We start from the raw sequence: 26,094 nt of genomic DNA, 5'->3' as shown, positions 1-26,094 counted from the left end.
CCCCCGGTCCCCGTTATTACCCAGCAGCCCCTGCAGCAGGTAGAAGAGCAGGCCCGATGGCGCCGTTGGGGACGTTCAGGGCGCTGTCCCCGCCCAGCACCGGCTCCACCGCCCCAGGCCACGCCCCCACCTGCAAAAGGGGCGTGGCAACACCGAGACACGCCCACGAAGCCAGGCAGGCACACCCCCCGTACCCATATATGGTGTGCACAGGTGGGTAAGCCACGCCCCTTGCTGGTCTTTAAGCCACACCCCCACAGCCAACCCCACTTGTTCATGCCCATATATGGTCATAGCTGTGTTAACCACGCCTCCATAGCCATATATGGGCAGAACATGGCCACACGCCCATCTGGCAGAGAGCAGAAGCCACGCCTTCATGCCCGTATATGGAAATAAACTATGCAAATGACGCCTTCCTGCCCATATATGGAAATAAACGATGCAAATGACACCTTCTGCATGCCCATATATGGAAATAAACTATGCAAATGATGCCTTCATATGCCCATATATGGAAATAAACTATGCAAATGATGCCTTTCATATGCCCATATATGGAAATAAACTATACAAATGATGCCTTCATATGCCCATATACGGAAATAAACAATGCAAATTATGTCTTCATGCCCATATATGGAAATAAACGATGCAAATGATGCCTTCATGCCCATATATGGAAATAAACTATGCAAATGACGCCTTCATGCCCATATATGGAAATAAACGATTCAAATGATGCCTTCATGCCCATATATGGAAATAAACTATGCAAATGATGCCTTCATATGCATATGTGGAAATAAACAATGCAAATGATACCTTCATGCCCATATATGGAAATAAACTATGCAAATGACACCTTTATGCCCATATATGGAAATAAATGATGCAAATGACGCCTTCATGCCCATATATGGAAATAAACTATGCAAATGATGCCTTCATGCCCATATATGGAAAATAAACTATGCAAATCACACTTTCATATGCATATATGAAATAACCAACACAAGCCATGTCTTCATGCCCATATATGGAAAGAAACTATGCAAATCACACTTTCATATGCATATATGGAAATGACCTGCACAAGCCACACCTTCATGCCCAATATGGAAATAAATTATGAAAATCACACCTTCATGCCCATATGTGGAACAACCAACAAGCCACACCCTTATGACCTTATATGGACACAACCCTCACTTTCATGCCCATATATGGACATAACTGGTACAAGCCCCTCCCCCTTCATGAATACAAACATAAGCCCGGCCTCTTGGCCATATATGGCATCATCTGAAGCCACACCTTCACATCCATATATGGGCATAACATCAAACCACGCCTTGTGACCATACATGGACACAAGCCACTCCTCCATGCCCATATATGGATGTACAGCGCCCACCTTTATGCCATATATGGGTCTAATTAACATAAACCCCGCCCCTTAAATAAGACGCGCCCTTTCCCCGTAATCCCTCCAAAGCCCCGCCCATTTGCCCTCACGAGGCCCCGCCCCTCGCCACCATTGGCCGTTCCCTCACGCAAGCCCCGCCCACTCCCCTTCCCGCCCCGCCCCTCCCCTCACGGCCATTGGCCGCTCCCTCACGCAAGCCCCGCCCACTCCCGTTCCCGCCAGCAGCGCCCCCTAGCGGCCAGCCCTTCCCCTCACCACCATTGGCCGCCGCCTCACGCAAGCCCCGCCCACTGCCGTTCCCGCCCGCCCCCTCCCGTTGCCCGCGGGGCCGTTCCCGGTGCTTTTACCGGGAGGAGAACACCCGCGTGCAGGACACGGAGGGCCCCAGGTCGCAGGCGGCTCGGTAGGACGGGTCCCTGGCCGCCTCGTGCTCCACATGCAGCGCGTACACCGACAGCGCCGCGCCCGCCACACACAGCGCCGCCCGCAGCGCCGCGCCATCGTTCAGCCCCGATTGGGCGGCGCCGCTGCCACTCCCACCTCCCTCTCCGCGATTGGCCAGCAGCGATAAGGTCCGCCTTGTTTCCGGTTTCACCGCGGGGTTGGTGGGAGGTGTAGTTCTGCGCGCTTTGCGCAGGCGCGGTGGCGTGAAGGGAGGGAAGGGAGCGAATAAAAAATGGCGGGAGGCGCGGCCAAGATGGCGGCGGGGAGCTGAGTGAGGGCTCGGGCTCGGCCCCGCCGGTTCGGAGCCCCCGGAGGCGCTGGGGGAAGGGCGGCGCTCGGTGAGTGAGGCCCGGAGGGGTCCCGGGGGTCGCGGGGCTGGCGGGGACGGGAGGGGATGGTTGGGGAGGGGTCGCGGTGACGTCACGGGGCAAGATGGCGGTGGCGCCGTGAGGGGAGGGGGGAAGGGGGGGAGGGAAATGGTGGGAGATTCCCTCAGGGAGAGAAATAAAGCACCGGGAACGGACTGGGACTGGGATCGAACTGGGAGCGCTGGGATTGAACTGGGGGCGCTGGGATCAAACTGGGGGCGCTGGGATCAAACTGGGAGCGCTGGGATCGAACTGGGAGCGCTGGGATCGAACTGGGAGCGCTGGGATCAAACTGGGATCGAACTGGGAGCGCTGGGATTGAACTGGGGGCGCTGGGATTAACTGGGATCAAACTGGGAGCGCCGGGATCGAACTGGGATCAGACTGGAATCAAACTGGGAGCGCTGGGATCAAACTGGGAGCGCTGGGATCAAACTGGGATCAAACTGGGAGTGCTGGGATCAAACTGGGAGCGCCGGGATTGAACTGGGATCGAACTGGGAGCACTGGGATCAGACTGGGATCAAACTGGGAGAACTAGGATCAAACTGGGAGCACTGGGATCAAACTGGGGAAGCTGGGATTGAACTGGGAGCTCCTCATGGATCAAACTGGGATTCTTCCATCCCAATTTTTCCCTCACATTCAGAAATTTATCTCCGTTTTTCCCCTCTTATTTCCTTTTTCTCTTCCTTTTTCCCCATCCCCACCCCAAATTTCCCCAAATTTTCCCAATTTTCTCCCCCAAAACATCAATTTCCCCCCAAACTGCCCAAATTCCCCAATTGTCCCAAATTTACTCCCCCTTTTCCCCCCAAATTTCCCAATTTTTTCCCAAATTCCCTCCTCAAACCCCCAAATTTCCCCAATTTCCCCTGAATTCTCCCTTTATTCTCCTTTTCCCCAAAATTTTCCAAACTTTTTCTTAAATTTCCCCAATTTCTCCCACTTTTCCCACAAATTCCCCCCCAACCCAAAATTTCCCCATTTCTTCCCATCTTTCCACTCCAAACCCCCACATTTCCCCAATTTTCCCTAATTTTTCCCAAATTTCCTCCCCCTTTCCCCCCACACCCCCAAATTTTCCCATTTTTTTCTCATTTTTCCTCCCCAAATGCCCAAATTTCCCCAATTTCTCCCAATTTTCCTCCCTTCCCCCCCAAATTCCCTAATTTTTTTCTTAAATTTTCCTCAAATTTCCCCCCAAACCCAAAATTTTCCCCATTTCTTCTTCTTTCTCCCCATCAAAACCCCAAATTTCCCCAATTTTCCCCAATTATTCCCATTTTTTCTCCCCCTTTCCCCGGAACCCCCTAAACTTCTCCAATTTCTTCTCCAAAACCCCAATTTTTTTTTCCAAATTTACCCCTTTCTTCCTTTTCCCCACAAATTTCCCCATTTTCCCCCATTTTTTCCTCATTTTTTCCCATTTTTCCCCCGTTTTTCCCCATTTCCCCTGTTTCCCCCAATTTTCCCCATTTTTTCCCATTCTCCCCAATTTTTTCTATTTTTTTCCATTTCTCCAATTTCCCCCCATTTTTTCCCACTTTCCCCCAAATTTCCCCCATTTCCCCCCAATTTTCCCAATTTTCCACATTCCATCCCAATTCCCACTATTTCCCCCAATTTCCCCCCATTTTTCTCCCAATTCCCCCCATTTCTGCCCAATTTTCCCCATTTTTAACCCCAATTTTCCCAATTTTAATCCTATTTTGCCCCATTTTTGTCCCATTTTCCCCATTTCCCCCATTTTTTCCCAATTTCCCCCATTTTCCCCCATTTCCCCCCATTTTCCCCCATTTCCCCCATTTTTCCCATTTCCCCCCAATTTTTCCCATTTCCCCCCATTTTTCCTCCCAATTTCCCCTCATTTTTCCCCATTTTCCCCCATTTTTTTCCCAATTTTCCCAATTTCCCTCAATTTCTCCCCATTTTCTCCCATTTCTCCCATTTTTCCCCAATTCCCCCCCATTTTTCCCCAATTTCCCCCATTTTTTCCCCCAATTTCCCCCCATTTTTCCCCAATTCCCCCCCATTTTTCCCCAATTTCCCCCCATTTTTTCTCATTTTTTCCCATTTTTTCCCATTTCCCCCCATTTTCCCCAATTTCCCCCTTTTTTTTTCCCAATTCTCTCCCCCATTTTTCCCCATTTCCCCCCATTTTTCCCCCAAGCCCCCATGTCCACCCCCCTCCCCTCCCCCCCCTCTCCCCTCCCCCCCTCCCCTCCACACCCTCTCCCTCACCCCTCCCCCCACCTCCCCGCCCAAATCCCCCCAGAACCCCCCGGAAAATCCCCAAAACCCCCCGGAAAATCCCCAAAACTCGCCGGGAGCGGCCCCCAAGGACGACAACGAGGAGGACGAGGAGGAGGAGGACGAGGAAGAGGAGGAGTGGGGGGTGCCCTGGAGCGAGGAGGAGGAGGAAGGAGCGGAGCCGCCGGGCGGGTGGCTCCCGGCGCCCGCCGACATCCGGCGCCTCTACGAGGGCATCGCCCGCGCCGGGCTGCTCCCGCTGCGCGGCGCCCCGCGCCCGCGCCGCCTGCCCACCCCGGAGCCCCCCAGCGACGCCGAGGACGCCGCCGACCCCGCGGGCAGCCCCCAGCGCGACGCCCAGGAGCAAAAGTGACGTTCTGGGGCCATTCTGGGGGGGTTTTGGGGGGATTTTGGGCGGTTTTAGAGCCGTGTTATGGCGATTTTGGGGGGATTTGGGGGCCATTTTGGATGGAAAATCGAGGATTTGGAAAGGTTTGAGGTGGATCTGGGAAGGTTTAGGATGGATTTCGGAAGGTTTAGGATGGATTTAAGAAGGTTTAGGATGGATTTGAGAAGGTTTAGGATGGATTTCGGAAGGTTTAGGATGGATTTGAGAAGGTTTAGGATGGATTTCGGAAGGTTTAGGATGGATTTAGGATGGATTTAGGAAGGTTTAGGATGGATTTAGGATGGATTTTGGGGGATTTGGGAAGGTTTAGGATGGATTTAGGAAGGTTTAGGATGGATTTAGGATGGATTTAGGAATGTTTAGGATGGGTTTAGGATGGTTCAGGGCGGGTTTGGGGCCCGCGCCGGGCTGCTCCCGCTGCGCAGCGCCCCGCGCCCGCGCCGCCTGCCCACCCCGGAGCCCCCCAGCGACGCCGAGGACGCCGCCGACCCCGCCGGCAGCCCCCAGCGCGACGCCCAGGAGCAAAAGTGACGTTCTGGGGCCATTCTGGGGGGTTTTGGGGGGATTTTGGGCGGTTTTAGAGCCGTGTTATGGCGATTTTGGGGGGATTGGGGGCATTTTGGATGGAAAATCGAGGATTTGGAAAGGTTTGAGGTGGATCTGGGAAGGTTTAGGATGGATTTAGGAAGGTTTGAGATGGATTTAAGAAGGTTTAGGATGGATTTGAGAAGGTTTAGGATGGATTTCGGAAGGTTTAGGATGGATTTGAGAAGGTTTAGGATGGATTTCGGAAGGTTTAGGATGGATTTAGTATGGATTTAGGAAGGTTTAGGATGGATTTAGGATGGATTTTGGGGGATTTGGGAAGGTTTAGGATGGATTTAGGAAGGTTTAGGATGGATTTAGGATGGATTTAGGAATGTTTAGGATGGGTTTAGGATGGTTCAGGGCGGGTTTGGGGCCGCGCCGGGCTGCTCCCGCTGCGCAGCGCCCCGCGCCCGCGCCGCCTGCCCACCCCGGAGCCCCCCAGCGACGCCGAGGACGCCGCCGACCCCGCGGGCAGCCCCCAGCGCGACGCCCAGGAGCAAAAGTGACGTTCTGGGGCCATTCTGGGGGGGTTTTGGGGGGATTTTGGGCGGTTTTAGAGCCGTGTTATGGCGATTTTGGGGGGATTTGGGGGCCATTTTGGATGGAAAATCGAGGATTTGGAAAGGTTTGAGGTGGATCTGGGAAGGTTTAGGATGGATTTCGGAAGGTTTAGGATGGATTTAAGAAGGTTTAGGATGGATTTGAGAAGGTTTAGGATGGATTTCGGAAGGTTTAGGATGGATTTTGGATGGATTTAGGAAGGTTTAGGATGGATTTCGGAAGGTTTAGGATGGATTTAGGATGGATTTAGGAAGGTTTAGGATGGATTTAGGATGAGTTTATGAAGATTTGAGATGGATTTGGGAAGGTTTACGATGGATTTCGGAAGGTTTAGGATGGATTTTGGAGGATTTAGGATGGATTTAGGAATGTTTAGGATGGGTTTAGGATGGTTCAGGGCGGGTTTTGGGGCCGCGCCGGGCTGCTCCCGCTGCGCAGCGCCCCGCGCCCGCGCCGCCTGCCCACCCCGGAGCCCCCCAGCGACGCCGAGGACGCCGCCGACCCCGCGGGCAGCCCCCAGCGCGACGCCCAGGAGCAAAAGTGACGTTCTGGGGCCATTCTGGGGGGGTTTTGGGGGGATTTTGGGCGGTTTTAGAGCCGTGTTATGGCGATTTTGGGGGGATTTGGGGGCCATTTTGGATGGAAAATCGAGGATTTGGAAAGGTTTGAGGTGGATCTGGGAAGGTTTAGGATGGATTTAGGAAGGTTTGAGATGGATTTAAGAAGGTTTAGGATGGATTTAGGAAGGTTTGAGATGGATTTAGGAAGGTTTGAGATGGATTTGAGAAGGTTTAGGATGGATTTAGGAAGGTTTAGGATGGATTTAGGATGGATTTAGGATGGATTTAGGAAGGTTTGAGATGGATTTAGTATGGATTTAGGAAGGTTTAGGATGGATTTAGGATGGATTTTGGGGGACTTGGGAAGGTTTAGGATGGATTTAGGAAGGTTTAGGATGGATTTAGGATGGATTTAGGAATGTTTAGGATGGGTTTAGGATGGTTCAGGGCGGGTTTGGGGCCGCGCCGGGCTGCTCCCGCTGCGCGGCGCCCCGCGCCCGCGCCGCCTGCCCACCCCGGAGCCCCCCAGCGACGCCGAGGACGCCGCCGACCCCGCGGGCAGCCCCCAGCGCGACGCCCAGGAGCAAAAGTGACGTTCTGGGGCCATTCTGGGGGGGTTTTGGGGGGATTTTGGGCGGTTTTAGAGCCGTGTTATGGCGATTTTGGGGGGATTTGGGGGCCATTTTGGATGGAAAATCGAGGATTTGGAAAGGTTTGAGGTGGATCTGGGAAGGTTTAGGATGGATTTCGGAAGGTTTAGGATGGATTTAAGAAGGTTTAGGATGGATTTGAGAAGGTTTAGGATGGATTTCGGAAGGTTTAGGATGGATTTGAGAAGGTTTAGGATGGATTTCGGAAGGTTTAGGATGGATTTAGGATGGATTTAGGAAGGTTTAGGATGGATTTAGGATGGATTTTGGGGGATTTGGGAAGGTTTAGGATGGATTTAGGAAGGTTTAGGATGGATTTAGGATGGATTTAGGATGGATTTAGGAAGGTTTGAGATGGATTTAGTATGGATTTAGGAAGGTTTAGGATGGATTTAGGATGGATTTTGGGGGATTTGGGAAGGTTTAGGATGGATTTAGGAAGGTTTAGGATGGATTTAGGATGGATTTAGGAATGTTTAGGATGGGTTTAGGATGGTTCAGGGCGGGTTTGGGGCCGCGCCGGGCTGCTCCCGCTGCGCGGCGCCCCGCGCCCGCGCCGCCTGCCCACCCCGGAGCCCCCCAGCGACGCCGAGGACGCCGCCGACCCCGCGGGCAGCCCCCAGCGCGACGCCCAGGAGCAAAAGTGACGTTCTGGGGCCATTCTGGGGGGGTTTTGGGGGGATTTTGGGCGGTTTTAGAGCCGTGTTATGGCGATTTTGGGGGGATTTGGGGGCCATTTTGGATGGAAAATCGAGGATTTGGAAAGGTTTGAGGTGGATCTGGGAAGGTTTAGGATGGATTTCGGAAGGTTTAGGATGGATTTAAGAAGGTTTAGGATGGATTTGAGAAGGTTTAGGATGGATTTGTGACGTTCTGGGGCCATTCTGGGGGGGTTTTGGGTGGTTTGGGGCGGATTTTGGGCGATTTTCGGAGGATTTTGGGGCCATTTCCGAGGGAAAATCGAGGATTTTGGAAGGTTTAGGATGGATTTGAGAAGGTTTGAGATGGATTTCGGAAGGTTTAGGATGGATTTGAGAAGGTTTAGGATGGATTTGAGAAGGTTTAGGATGGATTTAGGAAGGTTTGAGATGGATTTGAGAAGGTTTAGGATGGATTTAGGAAGGTTTAGGATGGATTTAGGAAGGTTTAGGAAGGTTTGAGATGGATTTGAGAAGGTTTAGGATGGATTTGAGAAGGTTTGAGATGGATTTCGGAAGGTTTAGGATGGATTTGAGAAGGTTTAGGATGGATTTGGGAAGGTTTAGGATGGATTTAGGATGAGTTTAGGAAGATTTGAGATGGATTTGGGAAGGTTTAGGATGGATTTTGGAGGATTTAGGAAGGTTTAGGATGGATTTAGGATGGATTTTGGGGGATTTAGGAAGGTTTAGGAAGGTTTAGGATGCATTTGGAGATGGATTTATGGATTTAGGATGGATTTGGGGATTTAGGAAGGTTTAGGATGGGTTTAGGGATTCAGGATGGATTTAGGAAGGTTTAGGATGGGTTTAGGAAGGTTTAGGATGGGTTTAGGATGGATTTAGGAAGGTTTGAGATGGATTTAGGATGGATTTAGGAAGGTTTAGGATGGATTTAGGAAGGTTTGAGATGGATTTAGGGTTTTAGGATGGATTTAGGAAGGTTTAGGATGGGTTTAGGATGCATTTGGGGCAAATCTTGGGGGAATTTTTCGGCCTTTTTGGTGCAGCTCAAGGAGAATTTTTGCAATTCTTCGTTTGGCTCAAATTTCCCTCAATCCAGGACTTTTCAGGCCACAAACGCCCAAAATTCAACCCGAGCCCCCCAAAATCCCAACCAAAAAACCCCAAATTTTTTGCTCTTTACAGCTCCGAAATTCCCAAAAGGAATTTTTGCCCAATCCCGAGGAATTTTAACCCCAAATTCCCGATTTTTCAGGCCCCCTCCCCCCACGGAATTCGACTTTGACGACGAGCCCCTCCCCCCCAACCCCGCCCTCATCGACCGCCGCCGCACCCCAGGTACCCCAAAACCCCAAATTTGGGGCGAATTCCGCGGGTTTTGGGGTTTGGGGGGATTTTGGGGTTTTGGGGGGGATTTTTGGGGGAGTTTTTGTGGTTTTTGGATGAATTTTGGGGGATTTTGGGGTGGTTTTTAGGGCGATTTTGGTTTTTTTTTTGTTGTGACTGTTGGGTTTTGGGGGGATTTTTGGGCCATTTTGGGGGGATTTTTGGGCCATTTTGGGGGGATTTTTGGGACAATTTTGGGGTTTTTGGGGAGATTTTCAGGGGTTTTGGGGGCATTTTCAGAGTTTTTGGGGGGATTTTTGGGTCTTCTGTTGCAATTTTTGGGGGGATTTTTCGGGATATTTTCAGGGGTTTTGGGGTGATTTTTGGTGGTTTTGGGGTGATTTTGGTGATTTTTACATCCATTTTGGGTGATTTTTGGGTGATTTTCTGGCGATTTTGGGGATTTTTCCAGCAGTTTTGGAACAATTTTCACGGTGATTTTTTGGATGATTTTGTGCATTCTCACAGCGATTTTTGGGCAATTTTTTTTTTGGTGGTTTTGTGCATTTTACACCAATTTCTGGGTGAGTTTTTGTCTCATTTTCTGGTAATTTTGGGCTGATTTTGTGGCATTTTCACTGCGATTTTTGGGCTAATTTTGGGCTGATTTCATGGCATTTCCACAGCAATTTTTGGGCTGATTTTGGCGCATTTCCACTGCGATTTTTGCAATGATTTTGTGCTGATTTTGGCACATTTCCATGGCGATTTCTGCGCTGATTTTAGCACATTCCCACCGCGGTTTTTGGGCTGATTTTGGTGCATTTTCACTGTGATTTTTGTGCTGATTTCGGCACATTTTCCCAGCGATTTCGTGCTGACTTTGGCACATTCCCACCGCGGGTTTTGGGCTGATTTTGGCACATTCCCACCGCGGTTTTTGGGCTGATTTTGGCACATTCCCACCGCGGGTTTTGGGCTGATTTTGGCACATTCCCACCGCGGTTTCCGCACTGATTTTGGCACATTTCCACCATGGTTTTTGGGCTGATTTTGGCACATTTCCACCGCGTTTTTTGTGCTGATTTTGGCACATTCCCAGCGCGGTTTCCGCACTGATTTTGGCACATTCCCACTGCGGTTTTTGGGCTGATTTTGGCACATTCCCACCGCGGTTTTTGTGCTGATTTTGGCACATTCCCACTGTGATTTTGTGCTGATTTTGGCACATTCCCACCGCGGTTTCCGCGCTGATCTCGCGGCATTTCCACCGCGATTTTTGGCACATTTCCTCAGCGATTTCGTGCTGATTTTGGCACATTCCCACTGCAGTTTTTGGGCTGACTTTGGCACATTCCCACTGCGATTTTGGGCTGATTTTGGCACATTCCCACCACGGTTTTTGGGCTGATTTTGTCACATTCCCACCACGGTTTCCACACTGATTTTGGCACATTTCCACCGCGGTTTTTGGGCTGATTTTGGCACATTCCCACCACGGTTTTTGGGCTGACTTTGGCACATTTCCACTGCGATTTCTGCGCTGATTTTGGCACATTCCCACCGCGGTTTCCGCGCTGATCTCGCGGCATTTCCACCGCGATTTTTGGCACATTTCCTCAGCGATTTCGTGCTGATTTTGGCACATTCCCACTGTGATTTTGTGCTGACTTTGGCACATTCCCACCGCGTTTTTTGTGCTGATTTTGGCACATTTTCCCAGCGATTTTGTGCTGACTTTGGCACATTCCCACCGCGTTTTCCGCGCTGATTTTGGGCGTTTCCGCGGGGATTTCCGGGCGGCTCTCGGGGCGGTTCCGGGCCCCCCCCAAAGGTGACTTTTGCCTCCGGCAGGGCCCCCGAGCCGCGGGCAGAAGCGCGAGGCGCGCCTGGACAAGGTCCTGTCCGACATGAAGCGGCACAAGAAGCTCGAGGAGCAGATCCTGAGGACGGGCCGGGACCTGTTCCCCGCCGAGGGCGAGCGCAGCCCCGGCCCCAAGCGGCCCCCGGGGCTCTTCCTGCGGCACCGCAAGTTCTGACACGCCGGAGAACGCCAAAACGCCGGGAATTCCACCCAAAACAGCGAAAGTTTGTTCTGACACGCCGGAGAACGCCAAAATGCCGGGAATTCCACCCAAAACAACGAAAGTTTGTTCTGACACGCCGGAGAACCCCAAAACGCCGGGAATTCCACCCAAAACAGCGAAAGTTTGTTCTGACACGCCGGAGAACCCCAAAACGCCGGGAATTCCACCCAAAACAATGAAAGTTCCCATCACTCCTCGAGCTTTTGGGTCGTTTTTCGGCGGTTTCGGGTGATTTTAGGGAGTTTTACGGTGATTTTTGGGTGATTTTCGGGAGTTTTACGTTGATTTTTTGGGTGATTTTTCAGATTTTTCCATTGATTTTTGGGGTGATTTTGGGGATTTTTTGGGTGATTTATTTGTTGATTTTTGGGTGGTTTTTGGGGGTTTTATGTTGATTTTTTGGTGATTTTTGGGTGTTTTTTGGGTGATTTTCAGGAGTTTTACGTTGATGTTTTGGGTGATTTTCGGGTGCGTTTTCAGATTTTTACATTGATTTTTGGGCTGATTTTGGGGATTTTTCTGGGTGATTTTTTTGTTGATTTTTGGGTGTTTTTTGGGGTTTTTATTTTGATTTTTGGGTGATTTTTCGGATTTTTACATTGATTTTTTGGGTGATTTTGGGTGTTTTTTTGTTGATTTTTGGGTGATTTTTGGGATTTTTACCTTGGTTTTTGGTGTGATTTTGGGGATTTTCTGGGTGATTTTTTGGTGATTTTTGGGTGGTTTTGGCGGTTTTTATGTTGATTTTTTGGTGATTTTTGGGTGATTTTTCAGATTTCTACACTGATTTTGGGGTGATTTTGGTGATATTTTTTTGCTTGATTTTTGGGTGATTTTTTGGTTGATTTTGGGGTGGTTTTTGGGTTTTTTTACAGCAATTTCTGGGACGTTTTTCGGGATTTTTAGGTGGTTTTGGGATGAATTTTGGGGTGATTTTGGGGATTTTTACAGCAACTTTGGGGGTGATATTTGGGTGAATTTTCTGGTTGATTTTTGGGTGTTTTTTGTTGATTTTTGGGTGGTTTTTGGGGTTTTATGTTGATTTTTTGGTGATTTTTTGGATTTCTACACTGATTTTTGGGGTAATTTTGGGCATTTTCTGGGTTATTTTGGTGATTTTTTTGGTTTGAATTTTGGGTGATTTTGGTGATTTTTATGTTGATTTTTCTGGTGATTTTGGCGATTTTTTGGGTGGTTTTGGGGATGTTCACAGCAATTTTGGGACAATTTTTCGGGTAATTTTGGGGATTCTCACAGCGATTTTTGGGGCTATTTTTGGGGATTTTCACAGCAATTTTTGGGGCTATTTTTGGGGTGATTTTCTGGTGATTTGGGGAATTTTTGGGGATTCTCACAGCGATTTTTGGGGTGATTTTCTGGTGATTTTGGGGATTTTTCACAGCGATTTTTGGGGCTATTTTTGGGGTGATTTAGGGGATTTTTCACAGCGATTTTTGGGGTGATTTTCTGGTGATTTCGGGGATTTTCACAGCGATTTTTGGGGCTATTTTTTGGGGTGATTTTCTGGTGATTTTAGCGATTTTTGGGGATTTTCACAGCAAATTTTGGGGCAGTTTTTTGGGGTGATTTTGGGGATTCTCAGAGCGATTTTTGGGGTGATTTTCTGGTGATTTCGGGGGATTTTCCACAGCGATTTTCTCGTTTCTGCAGCGATTTTTTTTTTTTTTTTTTTTATGGCGACTTTGTGCATTTTCACGGCGCAAACGCTGAGTCCAAAAAAACCCAAAAGTCCAAGAATTCCCCCCAAAAAAAAAACCCCCGATTTCCTTCACTCGCTGTCGGAGCTGACGACGCCGCGGAGCCGCGACCAGTCCGGAGGGGGGAGGGGCGACCTCGGCGGCGATTTTGGGGCATTTTCGGGGTTTCTCCGGCGGGATCGCGCTGGGGGGGAGGGAAGAGATTAAAAAGAGGGAATTTTGGGAAATTTGGTTTTTTTTACAGCAATTTTTTGGCTTTTTTGGGGATTTTTACGGTGATTTTTGGGTAATTTCGTGGCGATGTCAGGTGATTTTTTGGGTTGATTTTTTGGGTGAATTCGGGGTTTTTAGCAGCAATTTTGGGACAATTTTTCGGGTAATTTTGGGGATTTTCCACGTCCGTTTCTTCGGGTCGACTTTGCGGATTTTCGCGGCGATTTCGGGGCAGTTTCTTCGGGGAATTTTGGGGCAATTTTTGGGGCGGTTTTGGGCGTTTTTCTGGTGATTTTTGGGGCGGAGGCCTGGAGTGATCTTGAGGGGATTTTTGGGCATTTTCACAGCGATTTTTGGGGCGATTTTGGGCATTTTTTTGGGATAATTTTGGGGGTTTTCACAGGGAAGGGAAAAGGTTAAAAGGGGGTGAATTTGGGGGGTTTTTTTTGGTTTTTTTTTGGGTTTTTACCGGGTAAAATGTTGGAGGCGTCGAGGGCGGCGAGTTCGGCTTTTTCCTCGCGGCGCCGGCGGAGGCGGCGGCACCGGGCCAGGGAGGGGGTGCCTGGAAAAGGCCAAAACCGACCCAAAGTGGACCCAAAAATCCCCAAATCCCCCAAAATCTGCCTCAAAATCCCGACATTCCACCCGAAATTCCACCTCAATCCCCCTCTACATCACGGAATTCCGCCAGAATTCCACCCAACGCCGCGAAATTCCCCCAAAACCCCGAAATTTCACCCAAAATTCCCCCCAAAATCGCAAAATTCCCCCAAAATTCCACCCAGAATCCCCAATTCTCCTCCAACCGTCCCCCCAAAATTCCAATATTTCCCCAAAATTTCATCCAAAATTCTACCCAAAATCCCAAAATTTCACCCAAAGTTTGCAAATTTCACCCAAAATCCCAAAATTTCCCCCAAAATCCCAAATCTCCCCCAAATTTCCCAAATCCCCTCCCTTTACCATGGAGTCCCACCCCACGCAGGGCCCATCTGAACCCCTTAAATCCCCTTAAAATCCTCCCAAACCCCCTCAAACCTCCCCGAACCCCCCGAAAATCCCCCAAAAAGCCCCAAATTCCGCGGAATTTGCCCCAAAATCGGCGCTACCGCGGAGGCCGAGGTCGCGCAGGGCGCCCCGGAGCGCCTCCAGGGCCTCGCGGCGGCTGCGGCACTTCCGGAAGAGCTGCTTGTAGTTAGGGCGCCCCCCAGCGGCTCGGAGGTATCGCTTCAGCCGCGCCACTTCCGGCGGGTCCTGGGGGCGGGGCTTGCGTTAGGAGGCGGGGTTTCACCAAGCCACGCCCCCCAGAGGGGATTTGGCGCGAAACTGAGGCGGGAATTCGGGATTTTTTTGGCGGGAGTTTGGGGGAGATCCAAGGGAATTCTGGAGAAATCCAGAATTTCGGGAATTCCGCCCCAAATCTGTCCAGAATTCGGGTTTCCCGCAAAAATCCCGCAAATTTTTGGGGAAAGCCGAAAAAATTCGGGTTTCCCCAAAAAATAAAAAAAAAAAAAATTCCACCCACGAAACTCTCGGAGGTCGCCCCAAAATGACGAAAGTTCTGCCAAAAATCACAAATTCCACCCCAAATCCCTCAAAATCCACACGGAGCTCCCAAAATCAACGATTTTCACCTCATAACGCCCCAAAATCCCAAAAATCCCCCCAAAATTCTCCCCCAAATTCCCCAAATCCCGCCAAACCTCCCAAAAATCCCCAAATTCCCCCCCAAAATCCCAAAAATACCCCCCCAAAATCCCAAAAACCCCCCTCCAAATTCCCCAAATCCACCCAAACATCCCCAAAATTCCCCCAAACTCCCCCAGGTCCACCCAAATCCCCCCAAATTCCCAAAAATTCCTCCCGGAATTTCAAAGTTCTCCCCAAGTCTCTCTCAAAACCCCCAAATCCTCCAAAATTCTCCAGAAATCCCAAAGTTTTCCCAAAATCCCCCCCAAATCCTCCTCAAATTCCCAAAATCCCCCAAAATTCCACCCGAAATGCCCCCCAAAAATTCTCTCAAAATCTCCAAATTTTCCTCAAATTCCCCCCCAAATCCACCCAAATCCCCCCAAAATACCAAGTTTTTCCCAAAAAATCCCAAAATTCCCCCAAAATTCCCCAAATTCCATTCAAAACCCCCAAAATTTCCCCAAAGATCCAAAAATTCCACCCAAATTCCCACCAAGTCCCCTCACAATCCCAAATTTCCCCAAATTTCCCCTCAAAATCCCAAAACTCTCCCAGAAATTCCCATTTTTCCCAAGTTTCCCCCAAAATTATCAAAATTATCCCCCAAAATTCCACTTTTTTCCCCAAATTTCCCCAAAATTGCCCCCAAAGCCCCAGTTTTCTCCTAAAATCCCCAAATTTTCCCAAAACCCCAAAATCTTCCACTAAAAATCCCCAAATTCCCCTGAAAATCCCCAATTCTTTCCCAAAATTACCCCCAAAAATCCCAAATCCTTCCAAAATCCCCCCAAATTCCCAAAATTTCCCCAAAAATCCCAATTTTCCCCCAAATTTTCCCCAAAAATGCAATAAATCCTCCCCAAAAATCCCAAAATTCCCTATTTTCCCTAAAAATCCCAAAATTGCCCCAAAAATCCCTGATTTTTTACCAAAATCCCTCCAAATTCCCAAAATTTTCCCAAAAATCCCCCCAAAAACACAATTTCCCCCCACATTTTTCCCTAAAAATCCCAAATTTCCCCGAAAAATCCCATAAATCCTTCCCCAAAATCCCAAAATTCCCAATTTTCCCCAAAAATCCCAAAATTCCCCCCAAAAACCCCAATTTCTTCTCAAAATTCCCCCAAATTCCCAAAATTTTCCCAAAAAATCCCCCAAAAATCCCAATTTTCCCCCAAATTTTCCCCAAAAATGCAATAAATCCTCCCCAAAAAATCCCAAAATTCCCAATTTTCCCTAAAAATCCCAAAATTGCCCCAAAAATCCCTGATTTTTTACCAAAATCCCTCCAAATTCCCAAAATTTCCCCAAAAATCCCCCCAAAAACCCCAATTTTCCCCCAAATTTTTCCCAAATCCCCCAAATTTTCCCAAATAATCCCCAAGTCCCCCAAATTTTCCCCAAAAATCTCAATTCCCCCCCAAAATCCCAAAATCCCCCCAAATCCCCAAATTTCCCCCAAAATCCCAATTTGCCCCCAATTTTTTTTCCCAATTTCCCCCCAAATTCCCCCAAAAATCCCCCCAAAATCCTCCCTAAAAATCGCCAAATTTTCCAAAAAAAAAAACCCCAAAAATCCCAATTTTCTCCCAATTTTTCCCAATTTTCCCCCAAAATTCCCAAAATTTCCCCCCAAAATCCCAATTTCCTCCCAATTTTTCCCCAAAACTCCCAATTTCCCCCCAAATTTCCCCATTTTCACCTTTCCCGGTTTCCACCACGGCTCCTCTTCCTCCTCCTTCCTCCTCCTCTTCCTCCTCCCCTGCTCTTCCTCCCGTTCCCGCTTTTGCCGTTTTCCCGCCCATTTCGCCAGCGGCAAATCCTCGGAATCCTCGGAATCCGAGCCCAAATCGGCTTTTTTGGGAATTTTGGGAGGAATTTTTGGGGTTTTTTTGGGTTTTTCTTCCTCCTCCTCTTCATCCTCCTCTTCCTCGCTCTCCATTTTCCCCTTTCTGGCCCCGTTTTTTGCTGGTTTTTGCCTTTTTTCCCGGATTTTTCCTGTTTTTTCCCCACTTTTCCCGCGTGGATCTTCCTCTTCATCTTCCTCTTCTTCCTCCTCTTCCTCATCTTCCTCATCCTCACTCTCAAATTTCGCTTTTTTGGCCCCGTTTTTGGTCATTTTTTGCCTCTTTCCCCTGATTTTTCCCATTTTTTTCCTGCCTGGATCTTCATCTTCCTCTTCATCTTCTTCCTCCTCATCGTCATCTTCCTCATCTTCCTCTTCCTCGCTCTCAATTTTCCGCTTTTTGGCCTCATTTTTTGCTGTTTTTTGCCTCTTTTCCCCGATTTTTCCCGTTTTTTCCCCACTTTTCCTGCCTCCATCTTCTTCTTCCTCCTCTTCTTCCTCCTCCTCCTCTTCCTCGCTCTCCATTTTCACTTTTTTGGCCCCGTTTTTGGTCATTTTTTGCCTCTTTTCCCCGATTTTTCCCGTTTTTTTCCCACTTTTCCTGCCTGGATCTTCATCTTCCTCTTCCTCCTCCTCTTCTTCCTCCTCCTCCTCTTCCTCGCTCTCCATTTTCACTTTTCTGGCCCCATTTTTGGTGTTTTTTTGCCTCTTTTCCCCGATTTTTCCCGTTTTTTTCCCACTTTTCCTGCCTCCATCTTCTTCTTCCTCCTCATCATCTTCATCTTCCTCTTCCTCACTCTCAATTTTTGCTTTCCTGGACCCATGTTTTGCATTTTTTTGCTTCTTTTCCCCGATTTTTCCCGTTTTTTCCCCACTTTTCCTGCCTGGATCTTCCTCTTCCTCCTCTTCTTCCTCCTCATCTTCATCTTCCTCTTCCTCGCTCTCCATTTTCCCCTTTCTTTCCCGGTTTTTTGCCGTTTTTTGTTTCTTTTCCCCGTTTTTGCCCATTTTTTTCCTATTTTTCTGGCCTGGATCTTCTTCCTCATCATCCTCTTCCTCTTCTTCCTCCTCCTCCTCTTCCTCACTCTCAATTTTCGCTTTTTTGACCCGTTTTTTGGTCACTTTTTGCCTCTTTTCCCCGATTTTTCCCGTTTTTTTCCTGTTTTTCCCGCCCGGATCTTCCTCCTCATCTTCTTCTTCCTCATCTTCCTCCTCCTCCTCCTCTTCCTCACTCTCCATTTTTCCTTTTTTCCCCCCATTTTTTCCCTTTCCCGGGTGGTTTTTTCCCGTCTCAGCCCTGAATTTGTCCTTTTTCTCCCCATTTTTCCTCCTCTCTTCTTCCTCTTCCTCCTCATCTCCCTCTTCCTCATCTTCCTCCTCCTCACTCTCAATTTTCCTCCTTTTTCTCCCGTTTTTCCCCATTTTTTCCTCTTTTCCCCCCTTTTTCTCCTCATTTTTCCCAGATTTTGTCGCTTTCCCCCCATTATTTCCCCTTTTCACCCCAATTTTCTTCCTCTCCTCTTCCTCCTCCTCATCTTCCTCCTCCTCACTCTCCATTTTCCCCTTTTTCTCCCCATTTTTCCTGGAATTTTTGGATTTTTCCTCAATTTTTCCCCTTTTCACCCCAATTTTTATTCTGTCCTCTTCCTCCTCCTCCTCCTCACTCTCAATTTTCCTCCTTTTTGCCCCATTTTGCCCCATTTTTCCCCCTTTTTTCCCACTTTCCCCCCTTTTCACCCCAAATTTCTTCCTCTCCTCTTCCTCTTCCTCCTCCTCCTCCTCACTCTCAATTTTCCTCTTTTTTGTCCCGGTTTTTCCCATTTTTTCCACCTTTCCCCCTCCATTTTCCCCGGAATTTTTAGATTTTTCCTCATTTTTTCCTTTTTTCACCCCATTGTTCCTCTTTTCCTCTTCCTCCTCCTCTTCCTCCTCCTCACTCTCCATTTCCCCCCTTTTTACCCCATTTTTCCTCATTTTTTTGGATTTTTCCCCATTTTTTCCTTTTTTCACCCCAAATTTCTTCCTCTCCTCTTCCTCCTTCTCTTCCTCACTCTCAATTTTCCTCATTTTTGCCCCATTTTTCCCCATTTTTTCCTCATTTTTCCCCTTTTTAGCCCCGTTTTCCCTCCTTTCCTCTTCTTCCTCCTCTTCCTCCTCCTCACTCTCCATTTTCCCCCTTTTCTCCCCATTTTTCCCGGAATTTTTGGATTTTTCCTCATTTTTTCCTTTTTTCACCCCATTTTTCTCCCTCTCCTCCTCCTCTTCCTCATCTTCCTCCTCTTCATCTTCATCTTCCTCCTCTTCCTCCTCCTCACTCTCCATTTTTCCCTTTCTTGCCCCATTTTTCCCAGAATTTTTGGATTTTTCCCCATTTTTTCCTTTTTCTACCCCATTTTTCTTCCTCTCCTCTTCCTCCTCCTCTTCCTCGCTCTCAATTTTCCTCATTTTTGCCCCGTTTTTCCTCCTTTTTTCTTCCTCCTCCTCTTCCTCCCTCTCCATTTCCCCCTTTTTCTCCCCATTTTCCCCAGATTTTTTTTTGTTTTCCCCAATTTTTCCCCTTTTCACCCCATTTTCCTCCCCCTCCTCCTCTTCCTCCTCCTCGCTCTCACTTTTCCCCATTTTTGCCCCATTTTGCACCATTTTTTCCTCATTTTTCCCCTTTTCCACCCCATTCCCCCCAGATTTTTCTGGCTTTTCCCCATTTTTTCCCTTTTTCACCCCAATTTTCCTCCTCTCTTCCTCCTCCTCTCCTTCCCCTTCCTCATCTTCATCCCCCTCCTCCTCCTCACCCCCAAATTTTCCCTTTTTCTCCCCATTTTCCCCGGATTTTTTTGGGTTTTCCCCCATTTTTCCTTTTCCCACCCCGTTTTCCCTCCTTTCTTCTTCCTCCTCACCCTCACCTTCCTCCTCCTCCTCCTCGCCCCCGATTTTCCTCCTTTTTGTGCCGTTTTCCCCCATTTTCTCCCCAGTTTCCCTCTCCTCTTCCTCCTCACTCCCGATTTCCCCCTTTTCCACCCCGTTTTCCCCAATTTTTCCCGGATTTCCCCCATTTTCCTTCCTCCCCTCTTCCTCCTCCTCCTCCTCGCCCTCCATTTTCCTCATTTTCACCCCGTTTTCCTCCAGTTTTTCCCCATTTCCCGCCTTTTCCTTCCTCTCCTCCTCTTCCTCCTCCCCGCTCCCGTTTTTCCCGCCTTTCCCCCCACTTTTCCCGCCTTTTCCCTCATTTTTCCCGCCATTTGCCCCATTTTCCCGCCCTTCCCGCTGGCCGCCAGGGGGCGCCACGCACAAAGCGTGGTCCCCGCTGGCCACGCCCCCTTCCAGCTCCGCGCATGCGCTTTCGGCCTCGCCGCAAACCGGCGCCCTGCGGGGGAAAAAAGGGCGTGGTCAAGCAGGGCGCGGTCGCCTCGGGGGCGTGGCCAGCGCAGGGCGTGGCCCCCGGGGGTCTCCGGTGCCTCCCCTCCCCCCTCCCGGTACCGTTCGCAGCCGCTCGGCGCCGCCGCCGCCGCCATTTCTGCGCCCTCAGGGCGGCAGCCAATGAGGATTGAGATAAAAGACAGCGGGGCGGGGCTTGAGGCGCGAGAACCAATGAGGGGAAAACGCTATAAACCCGGAAGTCACATCAACCAATGGAGGCGAGGAAAAAGCGAGATGGCGTTGAGCGGCAGCGGCAGCAGCCAATCAAAAGCGGCGCTAAGAAGCGCTGACCAATAGGAGCGCGTAGACAGCGGAATACCGTGCGGAAATGAACGGCGGCCGCTTAAGCCAATCAGAAGGCGGCTTGGAGCCGTACCAGCCAATAAGAAGTGGCTGGAGGTGGGACAAAACTGCGGAGCCAATAGCGGTAAAGCAGAGGAGGGGAAAAGTTTTGCAGTGATTGACAGCAGCAGCACCCAATGAAATCCCAGCCCTGTGAAGCAACAACCAATCAGCAACGCCAGCGGGCGGGACTTAACGCGCTCAGCCAGTCACGCTCGGAGAAAGAACCCGGAAGTGCCAGGAGGGATTTCCGCAGAGCCAACCAATCAGAGGGCGGCGCGGGAAGGTGAGAGCCAATGAGGAGCGAGGGGAAGGGCGGGGCTTGTCCGCCATGAACGGGGCGAGCGAGGGCGATGGCGGCGGCTACAAACGGCGCTGCCGGGCCCTGAAACGGCGCCTGAAGCTGCTGCTCTACGTGAGGGGCGGGGCACGGCGTGATGGGCGTGGCCTAAAAGGGCGGGAAGCGAAGGGGGCGGGGCTTGGCTTGAGGGGAGCACGGGGGGTCGGGGGGGGGTGAGGGGAAAACGGGAAAAATTTGAGGGAAAAAATTCAAAATATGAGGGAAAAATTGAAAATTTGGGCGTGAAAAATGAAAAGTTGAGGGAAAAGTTGGGGTTTTGGGGGGAAATTGGGAGGTTTTGGGGGAAGGGGGGAATTGGGGGGGAAAATGGGGATTTTGGGGGAAAATGGGGATTTTGCAGAGGGGAAAAGCCAAATTTTGTGGGGAAAACTCCCCAAATTTTGGGGGAAATGGTGAATTTTGGAGGGAAGAAAGGCTGAATTTTGTGGGATAAAAAAAAAGCCAAATTTTGAGGATAAAAAGTTGAATTTTGGGGGGGGAAAAGCCAAATTTAGGGAGGGAAAAGCCAAATTTTTTTGGGGAAAAATGTTTAGGTGGAAAAAATGTGACATTTTAGGAGAAAAAAGCTGAATTTTGGTAATAAAAAAATAGAATCTTTTGGGGCCAATGGTGAATTTGGAGGAGTAAAAAACCAAATTTGGGTGGGGGGGGGGGGAAGCTGAATTTTGGAGTGGAAAAGCTGAATTTTGGAAGGAAAAAAATTGCCAAGTTTCAGGGACAAAAAGCCCAAATTTTAGGGGGTAAAGCTCAATTTTGGGAGGGAAAGAAGAGAAGATTTAGGGTGAAAAAGCTGAATTTTGGAGGGGGGGAAAAACCCCATATTTTGGGGCAAAAAAGGTGAATTTTGGAGGGGAAAAAAATGAAATTTTTGGGGGAAAAGGACCCAATTTGGGCATGAAAAAGCTGGATTTTGGGGGAAAAAAGAGACAAATTTCAGGGGGGAAAAAAGTGAAATTTTGGGGTGAAATCCGAGGATTTGGGGGCTGGGATTTTGGGGGTTGTTTTGCCATCCCCCATGGTGGGTGGGTGTGGCTAAAGCGGCCACGCCCACCCGTTGGCTCCGCCCCCAGGAGCAGGAATGTTTCCAGGAGGAGCTGAGGAGGGCCCAGCGCAAACTCCTGAAGGTGTCCCGGGATAAAAGGTACCAAAACCAGCAGAATTCACCCCAAAAAAACTCCTTTCTTCTTAAAATTCTTCAAGTTCCTTAAAAATCCCCCCCGAAAATTCCCAATTTCTTCTTAATTATTTTTTTTATCTCCAAAATTCTAAGTTTTTAGAGGCTTTTTTATTAAATTCCTAAGTTTTTCAAGTATTTTTTCCCTCAAAGTTACCTTTTTTTAATTTTATATTAATTTATTTTTTCCAGAATTCCCAGTTTTAAATATTTTTAAGTTCTTTCCCAATATTCTCAATACTTTTTTAATTTGACTTTTCTGCACAAATTCCCAATTTTAATGTCCATTTTTCCCCCCAAACATTCTCTTTATTGCAATTTTTATTTGTTTCTTTCCCCTAAAAAACCCTGATTTTTATTTTTTTTCTGATTCTTCCCAAAATTCCAGGTTATTTTTCTTCAGAAATTCCCAATTTTTAAAAGCTTTCTTTTAAATTTTCATTTTCTTCCTGAAATTCCAAATTTTTATTTCTTCTTAGATATTATTATTTTTATTTTTTGCTATTATTGTTTTTTAATTTTTGTTTTCATTTGTATTTCTATTTTTTTTTTTACTTTCTATCCTTTATTTTTAACCTTTTTTTATTCCTAAATCCCTTTTTTTTAAGATTTGTTTTTTTATTTTTATTTTTGTTGTTGTTATTTTTCCCCCCAAAACCCCCAATTTCTGCCATTTCTTCCTCAGTTTCCTCCTGGATCGGCTCCTCCAGTACGAGAACGTCGACGATGATTCCTCAGGTACCTCGGGGGGGGGAGGGGTCAAAGGTCAATCCTGGGCATGGCTCCGCCCCTCCCCCACCCCTCTGATTGGCCCCTCCCCCTCCCCAGACTCGGAGGCGACGGCGTCGTCCGACAACAGCGACGGGGACGGCGCCAAGGGGGCGGAGCCAACGCCCGCCAAGAGGTCAGGAAGGGGTTAAGACGCGGCCAAGATGGCGGCCAGGGGTGGGTGTGGCTTTAAGATGGCGGATGGAGCGGGCTGGGCTTCAAAATGGCCGCCCGAGGGTTGGGTGGGGTTCCGAAATGGCGGATCTTGAGGTGGGTGGGGGTTCAAGATGGCTGCCATTAATGGGTGGGGCTTCAAGATGGTCGCTAGAAGTGGGTGGGGCTTTGAGATGGCCACTCCCTCTTTGTGGGAGGGGTTTAAAGCTGTGGGTGACTTTAAAATGGCCGCTTCACTTGTTGGGGTTCAAAATGGCTGCCAGAAGTGGGCGTGGCCCCAGCATGACGGCCCTCAGAGGGACGGGACATAATTCAACATGGCCGCCACCAGAAGTGGTTACGGCCACTCCCATAAGTGGGTGGGGCATCTGTATGGCTGGGATTCAAGATGGCTGCCAGCAGAGAGGTCAGAATCCAAGATGGCCGCCTTTGGGGGCGTCAAAACCCAAGATGGCCACCGTTATGGATGTCAAAATCCAAGATGGCCGTCATCATGGAGGTGAAAATCCAAGATGGCCACCACCATGGAGGTAAAAATCCAAGATGGCCGCCACCAGAAGTGGGCGTGGCCAATCCGCTTCTCTCCCCCCGCAGGCGCCGCTCGCCGTCCCCTCCCCCGCCGGCCTTTGGCCCCTCCCCCTACATGGTGAGTGCCCCTCCCCCACCCCAAACTCCCCCCTCCCCATTTCAAGCCCCGCCCACTTTTGGAGTGGGCGGGGCTTGACTTTTGTCCCTCCCCCCAAGATGGCGTCGCCGCCCTACAGCCCCTTCCCGGCGTCGTTCCCGCCCCTCCCCCCGCAGGGCGGGGCCCGGCCACGCCCCTCCCCCGCCCGGCGCAGCAAAGGGACGCGGAGGGGGCAGGTACGGGGGGAGGGGCGGAGGGGGCGGGGCCTGTGAAGGGGGAGGGGCCATGAAAGGGGTGGGGCAAAATGGGTGGGGTCAGTCAAGGGGGGAGAAAAGGGGAGGGGCTACTGAAAGGGGGAGGGGCAAAGTGGGTGGGGTCAGTGAAAGGGGGAGGGGTCACTCAAAGGGGAGGGGCAAAGGGGGAGGGGTCACTTGGGGTCACGGTGGGGGCAGCGGTCACTCAGTGGTCACTCAGTGGTCACTGCAGGGTCATTGGGGCAGTGGTCACTCAGTGGTCACTCAGTGGTCACTGCAGGGTCATTGGGGCAGTGGTCACTCAGTGGTCACTCAGTGGTCACTCAGTGGTCACTGGGGGTCATGCAGGGGTCAGTGGGGCAGCGGTCACTCAGTGGTCACTCAGTGGTCACTCAGCGGTCACTCAGTGGTCACTCAGTGGTCACTCAGTGGTCACTGCAGGGTCATGCAGGGGTCAGTGGGGCAGCGGTCACTCAGTGGTCACTCAGTGGTCACTCAGTGGTCACTCAGTGGTCACTGCAGGGTCATGCAGGGGTCAGTGGGGCAGCGGTCACTCAGTGGTCACTCAGTGGTCACTCAGTGGTCACTGTGGGGTCATGCAGGGGTCAGTGGGGCAGCGGTCACTCAGTGGTCACTCAGTGGTCACTCAGTGGTCACTCAGTGGTCACTGCAGGGTCATGCAGGGGTCAGTGGGGCAGCGGTCACTCAGTGGTCACTCAGTGGTCACTCAGTGGTCACTCAGTGGTCACTCAGTGGTCACTCCTCACTGACCCCTCCCTCTCTCTCTCTCCCCTCCCCCCCCAGCCCCCTCCCGCCCCTCCCCCGCTGCCCTTCGCTGGGGGTGGGGCCGGGGCGGGGCTGTCCGGGGGGCGTGGCCCGGGCTCGCCCCTCCCCCCGCCGGCGCTGGCCCCGCCCCCCGCCCCGCCCCCCGTGCCCCCCACGCTCCCGCGGCGCCTCCTGAGCGACCCCGGAGAGGGGGAGGGGGAGGGCAGCGACGACCCCCTGGACGGGGACGACGAGCTGGTCATCGACCTGCCCGAGTGACCACCGAGTGACCAGCGAGTGACCAGTGACCAGCGACCTGCCCGAGTGACCACCGAGTGACCAGAGACCTGCCCGAGTGACCACCGAGTGACCACCGAGTGACCAGTGACCACCGAGTGACCAGTGACCTCCCTGAGTGACCAGTGACCACCGAGTGACCAGCGAGTGACCAGTGACCAGCAAGTGACCAGTGACCAGCGACCTGCCCGAGTGACCACCGAGTGACCACCGAGTGACCACCAAGTGACCAGTGACCACCGAGTGACCAGTGACCAGCGACCTGCCCGAGTGACCACCGAGTGACCACCGAGCGACCAGTGACCACCGAGTGACCAGTGACCAGCGACCTGCCCGAGTGACCACCGAGTGACCACCGAATGACCAGTGACCACCGAGTGACCAGTGACCAGCGACCTGCCCGAGTGACCACCGAGTGACCACCGAGTGACCACCGAGTGACCAGTGACCTCCCTGAGTGACCAGTGACCACCGAGTGACCAGTGACCAGCGAGTGACCAGTGACCAGAGACCTGCCCGAGTGACCACCGAGTGACCAGCGAGTGACCAGTGACCAGCGAGTGACCAGTGACCAGCGACCTGCCCGAGTGACCACCGAGTGACCAGCGAGTGACCACCGAGTGACCAGTGACCTCCCTGAGTGACCAGTGACCACCGAGTGACCAGTGAGTGGCCAGTGACCAGCGACCTGCCCGAGTGACGAGAGTGACCACCGAGTGACCACCGAGTGACCACCGAGTGACCACCGAGTGACCAGTGACCAGCGAGTGACCAGTGACCTGCGAGTGACCAGTGACCAGCGAGTGACCAGTGACCAGAGACCTGCCCGAGTGACCACCGAGTGACCAGCGAGTGACCAGTGACCAGCGAGTGACCAGTGACCAGCGACCTGCCCGAGTGACCACCGAGTGACCAGCGAGTGACCACCGAGTGACCAGTGACCTCCCTGAGTGACCAGTGACCACCGAGTGACCAGTGAGTGGCCAGTGACCAGCGACCTGCCCGAGTGACGAGAGTGACCACCGAGTGACCACCGAGTGACCACCGAGTGACCACCGAGTGACCAGTGACCAGCGAGTGACCAGTGACCTGCGAGTGACCAGTGACCAGCAAG

The 26,094-nt window shown here is 50.6% G+C and overlaps 3 protein-coding genes across 3 annotated transcripts in view; 2 read left to right on the top strand and 1 right to left on the bottom strand.

Annotated features, from left to right (window-relative positions):
- PAGR1 (PAXIP1 associated glutamate rich protein 1) overlaps window positions 1-11,536 on the top strand; it is a gene marked incomplete at its 5' end in the record, with an annotated part of 12,710 nt that extends 1,174 nt beyond the window's left edge. Inside the window, 7 exons of the mRNA XM_053933218.1 lie at window positions 4,415-4,863; window positions 5,329-5,430; window positions 5,892-5,993; window positions 6,491-6,578; window positions 7,754-7,905; window positions 9,180-9,262; window positions 11,105-11,536. Coding sequence (XP_053789193.1) covers window positions 4,415-4,863; window positions 5,329-5,430; window positions 5,892-5,993; window positions 6,491-6,578; window positions 7,754-7,905; window positions 9,180-9,262; window positions 11,105-11,289 — 1,161 coding nt within the window. The remainder of the gene's footprint in view (window positions 1-4,414; window positions 4,864-5,328; window positions 5,431-5,891; window positions 5,994-6,490; window positions 6,579-7,753; window positions 7,906-9,179; window positions 9,263-11,104) is intronic.
- A 97-nt stretch (window positions 11,537-11,633) lies between these two features.
- Window positions 11,634-19,105, bottom strand: LOC128782739 (ABC transporter F family member 4-like). The gene is made up of 4 exons (XM_053933213.1): window positions 16,663-19,105; window positions 14,378-14,522; window positions 13,738-13,830; window positions 11,634-13,239 (listed from the first exon to the last, which is right to left on the bottom strand). Exons 1-4 carry the CDS (start codon window positions 18,973-18,975, stop codon window positions 13,127-13,129), a joined length of 2,664 nt encoding a protein of 887 aa, XP_053789188.1. The 5' UTR covers window positions 18,976-19,105; the 3' UTR covers window positions 11,634-13,126.
- A 1,742-nt stretch (window positions 19,106-20,847) lies between these two features.
- LOC128782740 (INO80 complex subunit E-like) lies at window positions 20,848-25,177 on the top strand. The gene is made up of 7 exons (XM_053933214.1): window positions 20,848-20,977; window positions 21,994-22,064; window positions 22,783-22,835; window positions 22,926-23,001; window positions 23,634-23,685; window positions 23,784-23,900; window positions 24,723-25,177. The coding sequence occupies exons 1-7, from the start codon at window positions 20,894-20,896 to the stop codon at window positions 24,960-24,962; spliced, it is 693 nt and encodes a 230-aa protein (XP_053789189.1). The 5' UTR covers window positions 20,848-20,893; the 3' UTR covers window positions 24,963-25,177.
- The last annotated feature ends 917 nt before the right edge of the window (window positions 25,178-26,094 follow it).

The sequence above is a fragment of the Vidua chalybeata genome (assembly GCF_026979565.1).
Source record: "Vidua chalybeata isolate OUT-0048 chromosome 37 unlocalized genomic scaffold, bVidCha1 merged haplotype SUPER_37_unloc_1, whole genome shotgun sequence".
Lineage (NCBI taxonomy): Eukaryota > Metazoa > Chordata > Aves > Passeriformes > Viduidae > Vidua > Vidua chalybeata.
This window is presented reverse-complemented; position numbering and strand designations above follow the sequence as displayed.